We start from the raw sequence: 11043 nt of genomic DNA, 5'->3' as shown, positions 1-11043 counted from the left end.
AGGACAAAAATAAATAAATAAATAAAAATTTAAAAAAGATACAAAGAAAAGATCATTTTGTATTTATATATACAAAATAGTTAGGATAAATTTACAGCTACTTTTGCTTAATTCAATGAGAAGGAAGAGGTGTACTAACAGTGTTTGGACAGAATATCCTGTCTGCTTCTTGTACTATGGATAATCACTAAGAAGATAACAATGTGTGGTGTATTGACTACCAAAACTCTCCTATTAATCAGCTGTGAAACTGTCTCATTCATATTTATTTCTCAATAAAAAAATAAATATAAAAAAAAATAAAGGTGACAGTTGTAAGCTTCTGTTTGGTTGCTGGACTGCTCCTTCCCATAGGACACTCTGGAGACACTGGGGCACACAGAGCATCAGGCTTTACCTGGCCCACACCCAGGTGTGTTTAACAGCCTGTGCAGCAGTGTGGCATGAAGAGAGTTCTCCCAGAATCCCTTTCTGCCTCAGTCACAGTCACTATGAGGCCCCGAGGCAGCAGCTTCTTGGTTTCTTTTTCCTGCCACCACGTCTCTGAGGGAACTCGGTGGCTGGTTCTGTTCACAGTAGTCACTCGCTAGCGGCACTGCTCACTGCCACCACAATCACAGGCCCTGGCGTCGCCAGCCCAGGCTGGCACCCTCACCTGCACTGAGTTTTCTCGACGATTGCTGGCCACATCCCCAGGGTTGTCTTTGGCCAAGGCGGTCAGGATATAGTGGTCCTTCTTCTCTCGGTCCAGAGAGGACAGCACGTAGATGTCACCCTAGTGAGGGAGGGTGGCTTCAGTCAAGATATATATATATATGGAATTGAACTCAGGACCAGTGTGTTGCCATGCAGGTGCTTGTGCTGTTGAGCTATCCTCTCAAGATATCTATGGAGCATCAGTTATGGTCAAACACTGTGGGGCCCTGGAGATACAATGCTGAACAAAAACCCCTGCCCCCTGCATAGCCCCATGGACCCCAGTGGCAGCCTCCTTCTAGTGGTTCTTTTTTTTTTTTTTGGCAGAACTGGGGATTGAACTCAGGCCCTTGCGCTTGCCAGGGAAGCGCTTATGCTACTGAGCCATCTCCCCAGCCCCTTTCTAGTGGTTCTTGCCTTCTCCACCCAGTCTACCCGAGATGGGTAACAAGCTCAAGTTTGGCCCAACCGCCTGGTCAGAGCTGCCAAAGAGCTGGTGTCTCAAGGTAGTCACTGTCCTCAGAGCTGCCCAGGAGCCACGCCTGACTGCTCATACCAGGCAGGAGCTGGCCCCCACTGGAAGGGCCAGGGGAGATGGACAGAGGGCAGTGGGAAGGGAAGCCCTGTTCCAGCTGCAGCAATGGGAAGGACTGTCCCTGGCCTCTCACCCCCATGCTCCAAAGAACAGCTTTGACATTTGAAGCCAGGGGCCCGTCTTTTCCTGAACTCCTGCTCCTGAGTCTGAGACTCATGGGAACACAGGAATCCACCCTGTGGGGCATCTTCCCTCTCTTAGCTGTGAGTGTAGGGCTGCACACACAGTGGGTGTGAGTCTAGGGCTGCGCATGTGCAGTGGCTGCGAGTGTAGGGCTGCACGTGCAGAGGGTGCAAGTGTAGGGCTGCACGCAGTGGGCGTGAGTGTAGGGCTGTGTGCAGTGGGCGTGAGTGTAGGGCTGCGCGCGCAGTGGGCAGGCGTGAGTGTAGGGCTGCGAGCGCAGTGGGCGGGCATGAGTGTAGGGCTGCACACGCAGTAGATACTCAAACATTGTGCCCACTTTCTGCAGAGCTTCTCACGTCTCTCTTGACAATTTCAAAGCATTTCTTGGTCATCGAATGACATACTGCAGAAAAGTTTGTCTCACCCAGGGCCAAAGACTTTGGCCACTTCCTCCCATATCTGCTAGGACAGGAAGGCCACCATCTACAGGATGTCCGGGGTTCCAAGGAGACAGTGTGCTGACTTGGCTGGAGCAGCTCTGAGGCCAGATGTCTAAGAGGGGGCCCAGGATCAAGGTGATGGTGCAACGATCCTTTGAGTGTCTGCATGCCCCTGGCCCCGTCCATCACCACTTACCGTGGTGGGGTTGATGGCAAATTTGCCCTCCCCGTCCCCAAGGCTGTACTCGATGAGGGCGAAGTTGCCCGAGTCCGCATCAGTGGCTGTGACTGTCAGGATGACTGTGCCCACAGGCACATCCTCTAAGATGGCCTCCTGAAAAGAGTGGCCCACAGTCAGTCCCCAAGGCCACACCCTGCCCAGGGGCTTGGTGATGTAGTGAACCAGGGCATGACACCACTCACTGTTGGCACTCCAGGGGCATAGGGGCTGGCTGGCAGGAGTGCAGCATGCAAAGCACTGGGGAACAGGCCCAGGTCCTACCCAGCCTGTCAGCCTGCCTACCCACCTGGTAGAAGGGCTGCTCAAAGATGGGGTTGTTGTCATTGACATCCACAATCTCCAGGTAGACAGGGATCTCTGCTGCCCGGGGTGGAGATCCATTGTCTGAGGCTCTCACGGTAAAGTTGAGCCAATGGACCTCCTCATAGTCCACTGTCCGGTTGGCAATGACCTTTCCTGAGACACAGAGGCACCTGCTGCCATTTTGGCTACTCCCACAGTCACAGCAGCTCTCCAAAGCCGGAGGAAAAAGATCTGGGGTGCTGAGGGTAGGTATGGCCCCTTAAGCAGGTGGAGCAGACAGCCCTGGCCCAAGACAAACCAGAGGTGAGCAGAACTACCATGTGGGTGTTCTCCTCCAAGAGAAGAGAAAGTCTCCCAGAAGCCCCTCCCACTCCTGTGAGTCCCATTCTTTGTTTTCCAGCTTCCAGCAGAAACTAATGCTGGCAGTCTGGGACAGTAGCCAGGGCTCCAGCAGACACCTCAGGGGTTCCCATCCCAAAGACAATGGGTTCCATCCTTTCCTCTGCTTTGTGTGTCTGGGAATGAATGGCATATTGGTCATCTTGGATCTGGCCAGCCTGCTGAGGGGGAGGGGGGGGAACGAACCACACTCCTGCCCAGAGGCTAAGCAGGTGGACACATGGCCCTGATCCTCCTCTGCCAGATTTCTCACCTACCTGCTGAGGGATCTTCCAGCTGGACATAGCCAGGGGGTACAAGGTCCAGTAGGCTGTAGGTGATCAGCCCATTGAGGCCCTTGTCGGGGTCCATGGCTGCCACGGCAATAAGCGTGGTGCCTGGTGTGGCCCCCTCAAGAACCCGCTCTGTATAGTAGGTGATCCCAAAGGGCTTGAACTGGGGCGTGTTGTCATTGACATCCAGGATGTTGACTGTCAGCTTGGCTGCGGGACAGGCAGGGGAAGGTCAGTGTGGCAGGGCTGGGGGTAGGTGGAGACCTGTCATGGCCTTCCTAGGACTGCATGAGGACTGACCCACACCACTGGTCTGGCTCTTGCCCTTCCACAGGGCAGCGGCCTGGGTTCGAGCAGCTGGCTGGGTCTCCTCACTGAGCCTGGGTTCCTAACTGCTGGATGAGAGAGGAGTGAGATGGTCTTTGAGGCCTTCCCTGTGGCTCGGCCTTCTCCACCCGTCTGCCTCATCCTTGGGACACAGCTAGCCTGGGCCTGCAGACATGCATGTGATGACAGCATCTGGCCTTCTCTCCAGAGGACATGGGCATCTGAGCTGTCAAGACAAGCGGCTAATATCTGCCAGGCCAGCTCCTCACCATGGTGGCTGTTCCTAAACATGGCAAGGGCCCTAGAGGCCACACCCCCTCATGGTCCCCTCTGCACCCCCAGCGCGCCTGCCAGTGCATGCCCTAAGCTGTAGACAGATGCAGCACCTGCTGGCTCTCTGAGACACAGCACTGCACCCCAAGGTGCCAGCACCTGTGGTCTCCAGTCACCGTCCTTCGTTCTCTGCTGACCCGCAGCTTCCTTCCAGATCAAAAGGGTCCTGTCACAACGTGGCTAGCATGTCTGACAGCTGGATTCTGACCTAAATCCCTGTCAACCTGTTCTTTCTCAGCCTCTTCCAGGTTCTCCTGAGCCTCCTTCCCACTGAGAGAGCCTTGGGGCTCCAGTGACATAATTTGAGAGACACTGCCACCCGAACCCCATGGTGGCTGCCACCTTCCCTGTCCCTAGTTTGGCCTGACTCCCTGCAGCCCTTGTGGCTGAGTCCTGAGACCCACTACACTGCTGGGGCCAGGTCCGAGTGTGCTTCAGGCCCACCCCCTGGCTCTTAGTGACCAATGAAAAACTGGCACAGAAGACCCTTACCATTTGGCACACTGACAGAGCGCTCCGGTAGGTCACTGGCATTGTCAATCACTGAGAGCGTGACCTCATAGGTGGCAACCAACTCCCGGTTCAGGGGGGACTTCACCATTACAGACCCTGTGAACCAAGCAGGTCAGCTTTAGCTTGAGGGGAAACCCCTAAAATCTGGGCCTCCCAAATGCCTCTTAACCCTTACAGAGGGCAGCAGTTCCCCATGAGCCCTGGGATTTGTGTCTGGGATGGGCTGCAGCCACTGGCACAAGCAATCCCTCTGTTCTCATGTAGAGCTTTTTGGCCGGTGACCTCAGGTGAGAGCTTTAACCATTTGCCTCTCTCTTTCCTCCCATGTAAAGGAGGAAATCGTGGTATCTATCCTGTAGTGCTATTTTGAGGATTAAAAAAATTAAGTAAGTTTTACTTATACAGTGCTTGTGATGGTGCCTGGCACACAGATGATGCTTTGTGATTTTGTTTATAATGCTTGGATTCCAAGCCAGGTGCAGGGGTGCTTGCCTGCAATCTGAGCACTGAGGGAGGCTGAGGCAGGAGGACTGCAAGTCTGAGTCCTTCCTGGGCAACTTAGTGACACTCGGAGTGGGGGTATTTTGATTTCAGTTCAAAACAAACAAAACAAAACAAAACAAAACAAAAAAAACCAACCAAAATAAATCTTCCATTCCACGCCAGTGTGTATATCCTTAGCATTACTGAACTGTGAACTGTCAACTTAAAAATGCTGATGATGGTAGCTTTTATGTGTATTTCACCACAATTTAAAAACTTCTTATGGCTGGGGAGCTAGCTCAGCAGCATAAGCGCCTGTGTGGCAAGTGCAAGGTCCTGAGTTCGATCCTTGGCAGAGGGCAAAAAAATAAAAAAATAAAACAAACAAACAAACAAACTTAAAAACTGCTTATAGGGCCGGCCAAATAGCTCAGCAGATTAAAGCACCTGCAAGCAGGCGCAGGGGCCCGGGGTTCAATCCCTGGGCCTGCCGTGCTAGCCCCGCCCCCAGGACACACAGCCGGCAATTGAGACTGGGCGTGGTAATGCGTGCCTATAATCTCAGTACTTGGGAGGCTGTAAACAGGCAGGTTACTACAAGTCTGATTAGTAGTGAGACCCTGAACACCCTATAGACCCTTCCCTAAAATACAAAAACCAAACCAAACCAACCAACCAAACAAACTGCTTATATCCTAGGGAGATCAAGTATAAAGGAAGGTTGTGGCAGCTGAAAGCCCTGGGGGTTTCCTTGAAGGCCACACTGTGGTGGGCCAGGATGGACACTTCCAGTTTAGTGGCATAGGCCTAAAGTGTATGCTTCATCTTGGATAAGCGGGATATGACAGGGCTGATGGTAGGACAGGGATGTCTCGGTTTAGCACTGTGAAGTATGCTGCTTCTCTTCTACCCAGCATCTCCTAGGTTCTGGGGGTGGGGTCTTCCTCCTGCCTTCTGAGGGCCTTGGTCTCTTTGGTTCTAGTGTGGCCCCTCCTCTCCCTCTCAGGCAGTGGGTCTTGGGACTCTTCCCCTGGCAGGTTCCCCTGCTGGGTTCTGTCCTCCGTGGGTCCCCCAGCCATGGGGTGATCACTTACCCTGGGCCGCAGCCTCCTCCTCCTCCTCCTCTTCCTACTCTCGCTCCCTGTCCCCCGGGCTGGGGAGCGAGGATGGGGAGAGGGCAGCTGCGTTCAGTCTGCAAAGGCTGGGCGGGGCCCGGGCCCGGGCCCCACAGGACCGACAGGAGGGTGTGGGATGTGGTGGGCATGGAGGAAGGCAATGGGGTGAAGCAGAGAAGAGATGAGGTGGGAAGTGACAGAAACAGAGCTCAAACCTGCGGGCCTGCTAGCCATGAGGAAGAGAAGAGGGTTAACACTGGTTAGTGCAGGGCACAGAGGGTGGGGTGGGGGGCTTAGGGGAGGTGTGTGGGGCTGGAGCGGAAGTATGGGAGCTGGGGGGAGCCCCGGTGGTAGGGAGACCTCAGAGGCGAGGCTCTGGCAAGAGGAAAGGAGGGGTTGGGTGATCGAGGGAGGAGGGAAAGTGTGAGGAAGAGGGCAGAGAAGACACTGGAAAGAAAAATACAGAGAAGAGAGTCAGTGGAGGGCGAGGGCAGGAAGGAGCAGCAAGCCTAGGGCTCAGGTGGGGGTGGTAGTTCTCCATGGTCCTGACCAGCCGAACCACCAGGTCCCAGGCTGTGGAACCTGGGGCTGGCGCGGCTTTCCTTTCAGCTTTGCTGCATTTTGCCTGTCTGCAGAAGACTTAATGGTACCTTTTGGTTCACCACACGCTGTGGTCATTGGCGTCCCTCACGTGGCCACTCCTTTTTACTCTCTTATCCTTTCCTTGTCCCTTCTCCCTTCAGGCAAACATTGCAATGTACTGAAGTATATTTTGTATTTAAGATCATTCCTGAAGACCACGTGTTCTTTGATATTTATGCAAATGACATTGTGTAGGTGCTGCATCTTGTTTGATCTTTTTCAGTGTGCATTTTTCAGACCTACCCCACTACTATCTGTGTGTATACCCTGGGGCCATGGCAGTAAACCTATGACATGTGTGCTGCACTGGGCTGTTTATACCACAGGTTCACCTCTGATACAGAGTTCAAGGTCAATGGCAGTGATGTTGGCGATGACAGTGCCCAGCTCTGCTGACTCCAGTATGCTCACAGTCTGGATAGGGTTGAGGAACTCAGGGCGGGAGTCATCGATGTCATGAATCAGCATCCTAGGCCTCCTACCTGCTGCCTGGGCTCCATGGAGTGCACGCTCCACTTTCTACCCCCACTGCCAGTGGCCTCAGTATTGCCAAGAATTTCTTGATGACATACAGTAGGTAGAAGAGTTGCTGGGTCCTGTGGTCTGGGTGCTCTTTGTACTGGGCTGCTATCTAACAGAGGAGCTGGCCTCACCTCTACGGAAGCCAAGAGGGTTCTAATGTCCCCCCAATCTCACCAATATTAACACTGTCTAGGGGCCTGATGCCTGCTCTTCCACATACAGAAGGCTGGTACTGCAGTGCTGTTTCACTGCACAGTACACTGAATAACAGTGATTCTTTGCCTCTTGCCATGGCCTTGTTATTTCCTGTTACTCCTTTAGGTCTTCAAAGAAGTAGACTTGTACGGACTCATGTCCCTTCTCCAACTCCCCAGAGGAGCTTTTCTAAACTTCTTTGAAGCATTCTAAAGTGCTTCAAATGACAATAAGCTGCATAAATTGTGAACACTAAGCCACAGTCCTTTGTTCTGTGATGGTGCAGGAAATTGTTAAGGGCACAGATACAAGTTATAATCTGAATGGCCAGTATGCACGAAAACAAAGTATCTGGTTGAACTTAGGTGTTAAGGAAGTGCGCAGAAAGCAAGATGCCATTTTCCTCTAAAACTATAACCCTGAAATCTCTCTCGGGCAGAGTACTGGTGTGGATTCTCCTGTGACAATGTGGGGATGAGGAGCCATAGAGGCCAGAGGAGCTGGTCAAGGGTGGAGGGAGAGAAAGGACAGCTGGAGGAGCCAGGGACAGGGAGAAGGAGAGAAAAGGGTGGTGTCAAAGGGGGAGGAGGGTAGCAATAGAGAGAGAAAGGAGGGAGGAGGGAGAAAGCAAGGAGACAGGGCAGAAGTCCAAAGAAGGTAGGGGAACAGCAGGCCCTTGTACCTGTGTTGATATTCACAGCAAAGGCATCCTCCTGGCCAGGCACCAGGCGATCAGTATCATCCTTGGCCACAATGCCAATGATGTGGTACTCCAGCTTTGGGTTGAGGTCAAGGTCAATGGCAGTGACATTGGCGATGACAGTGCCCAGCTCTGCTGACTCCAGCACGCTCACAGTCTGGATAGGGTTGAGGAACTCAGGGCGGGAGTCATTGATGTCATCAATCAGGATGGTGACAATGGCTGTGCCCGACAGAGGGACAGTGCCCCGGTCGGTAGCCACCACTGTCAGCCTGTAGGAGTCCTGTTCTTCCCTGTCAATAGTGGCATTGCCAACACGGATGACCCCAGTGAACGGATGGATGAGGAAACGGTCCTGAGCCCCAGCTTCTATCCGGTAGACCAGCTCTCCATTGAGGCCACTGTCCTTGTCTGTGGCCATGACTCGAAGGACTGAGAATCCTGTGAGGAAGGATTAGGGAGCAGCTGGGCGTGGTGGAGTCTTCCAGGAAGATCACACCAAGATCCCTGTGCTCATGGATATCGTAGATTTGCCAGCCAACATCTATCTTTTACAAATGCCTGTGATTTTGCCATTGGAGAGGAAATGGTATTTATTTTATACTTTTTGTTAAACAATATTTTAGAGTTTTTAAACATTTATTTATTTGATACTGAATCTTACTACACAGTTTGGACCCATAGTGATCCTCCTGTCTCAGCCTCCTCAGGGCTGGGATTACAGGCATGTACCACCATTGCCCAGTTTCAGGGCTGGTACAGCATGCCTGGGGTGCCAAGGCTGGCATGGTGTGCAGTACCAGAGATGAAACTCAGCTCCTTGTGCTTGCCAGGCAGGCACTTAGACTGCTAAACTATCTCCCAAGCCCAATATTTTAGAGTTTAAAGGATAGTTGGATATTGTCTTCTGAAAATTGTTGTTGGTCTTTGTCCCTTTTTCTGTCAATTTATACAAATACTCTATATCTAATGTTACTGTTTGGATTAGTGTTCTCCAAAGGCCCACATATCCAAGGTATGATCCCCAGGGTGGTGCCACGCAGACCCGGCAGAACTTTTAAGGGGTGGGGCCCAGTTGGAAGTCTTCTGGTCACAAGGGCTTGCCTTGAAGGAGCTCTTGGGACCCCAGTTCACCCTCTTTCTGCGTCCTGGCTAGCATGAGGTGAGTGGCTCATTCTATGCCATGATGCTATGCAATGGGGTGAAATGATCATGAATTAAACCCTCCAAAACCATGAACCAAAAAGGGATCTTTCCTTTTAAATTGCTTGCCTCAGGTATTTTGTGATAGCAACAGAAAGCTGCCTCGCACAATAATTTGAAACAAATATCTTTTTCATAGTCTGTTGTTTGCCTTCTAGTGTCATTTAGAGTTGTTTGAAGTAGATGTAAAGAAGCTTTAATTCTTTTTGAAGGGCTGGGGATGGAACCCAGAGCCTCAACCATGCCAAACACATGCTATACAATTGAGCTGAAACAGTTCCTAGGGGTTTTAGTTTTTATGCACTAAAATGTAATTTTTGAGTTCTTTTGTTTATGTTTGGTTCCTCCTTATCTAGGAAACATATAAACATTCACCTAATTTTCTGCTTTCATTTTTTAGCATTTCCAACTCTTGTAGATTGTCTGTCTGTCTGTCTGTCTGTCTGTATTTATTTATTTATTTATTTATTTAGTGTGTGTGTGTGTGTGTGTGACCATCTCAGCCCACCAGGGGGCGGGGCTGGCTGGCATGTGGTGCTGGGGGATTGAACCGCCGTCCCTGTGCTTTGCTTAGCTTAGCTTGTTCTAAGTAGGTGCTTTAGACCACTGAGCCATCTCACCAGCCCAATTGTCTTTTAAAGAGTTTGAGGGTTTTTTTGTTTGTTTGTTTGTTTGTTTTTTAGAGTTTGAGTTTTGTTTTAGTATCTGATGTAAGGTGAGACTCTATCCTAAATATTAGATTATATGTCAGACTATATGGTTTTGGCTTGTTTCTATCATATTCTTTATGTGTATTTTAAAAATTCTTATTTTTAAAGACAGTACAAAATAGTATTAAAACAGAAAAATTACAAGGGATACAGAATTTCACTTAACAAACCAGTATGAACTTCACAATATTTGTTGTAGCACAGTGTTGTCTTACAAGTAGTTGTCCATATTACCAGATATATGCATACAAAATTGGAAGAAGAAAGAAAAAGAGGAAAAAAATATAAGAAATTAAGAAGAGAAACAGGACAAGCAACTGAAAAAAAAGGAGTTTAGCTGTATTTTTTATAGGCCATTTTATCTAGTTTTGTTTTATTTATTTATTTATTTATTTATTTATTTATTTTTGTGGTACCAGGGAGTAAACTCAGGCCCTTGCGCTTGCCAGGCAAGTGCTTATTCCACTGAGCCATCTCCCCTGCCCATTTTATATAATATGGTTTTAAATACAATACCTCTGAAATGCATTATGACACATGGTGAGGAAGCTCTGGCTTTATTTTTTATTTTTTAAATTTTTTATTTATGTGTGTGTGTGTGTGTGTGTGGCCAGCTCAGCCCACCAGGGGGCGGGGCTGGCTGGCATGTGGTGCTGGGGGATTGAACCGCGGTGTCTGTGCTTTGCTTAGCATAGCTTGTTCTAGGTAGGTGCTTTAGACCACTGAGCCATCTCACCAGCCCCTGGCTTTATTATACTTACATCTCAAGACTTTAAAAAAAAATGTATTTAGGGCAGGGCCTACAGGGTCTACAGGGTCTCACTACATAGATCAGACTCATAGTGATCCACCTGTTTTCAGCCTCCCAAGCGCTGGGATTACAGGTGCGCGCCACCACACCCAGTCTCAATCACCATCTCAGCGCATTCCAGGGGCAGAGGCAGGGCCAGCACCGTAGGCTGGAGACTGAACCCCCAGCCCCTGGCTTCCCTGGGAAGTACAAGGGCCTAAGCAGATACTTTAATCTGCTGAGCTATCTGGCCGGCCCTTCAAGACTTTATTCTTCTAGGTGATTTTTCAGAAGGAAATTTACCTCCCCCAATTAAATTTTAACTATGATAATAAAAAGTCATGTTGACTGATTTTGAAATAAACCTTCCATCTAGAAATGTGATTGGTCTGCCAAAAAAAAAAAAAAAAAAAAAAAAAAAAAAAAAAAAAAAAAAAAAAA

At 50.0% G+C, this 11043-nt stretch overlaps 1 protein-coding gene across 10 annotated transcripts in view; it reads right to left on the bottom strand.

Annotated features, from left to right (window-relative positions):
• Cdh23 (cadherin related 23) overlaps positions 1-11043 on the bottom strand; it is a 373574-nt gene that overhangs the window by 13306 nt on the left and 349225 nt on the right. For 6 of the 10 annotated variants that reach the window (XM_023718494.1, XM_004623978.2, XM_023718498.1 and 3 more), the window contains 6 exons: positions 7882-8340; positions 4222-4338; positions 3055-3279; positions 2382-2551; positions 2051-2188; positions 656-775 (listed from right to left, as the gene is read on the bottom strand). In XM_023718494.1, coding sequence (XP_023574262.1) covers positions 656-775; positions 2051-2188; positions 2382-2551; positions 3055-3279; positions 4222-4338; positions 7882-8340 — 1229 coding nt within the window. Of the gene's footprint in view, positions 1-655; positions 776-2050; positions 2189-2381; positions 2552-3054; positions 3280-4221; positions 4339-4645; positions 4668-5819; positions 6121-6173; positions 6288-7881; positions 8341-11043 lie in introns of those variants that run through there. The other 4 variants (XM_004623980.2, XM_023718516.1, XM_023718520.1 and 1 more) reach the window with 4 other exon arrangements.

The sequence above is a fragment of the Octodon degus genome, unplaced genomic scaffold (assembly GCF_000260255.1).
Source record: "Octodon degus isolate 3935 unplaced genomic scaffold, OctDeg1.0 scaffold00005, whole genome shotgun sequence".
Classification (NCBI taxonomy): domain Eukaryota; kingdom Metazoa; phylum Chordata; class Mammalia; order Rodentia; family Octodontidae; genus Octodon; species Octodon degus.
This window is presented reverse-complemented; position numbering and strand designations above follow the sequence as displayed.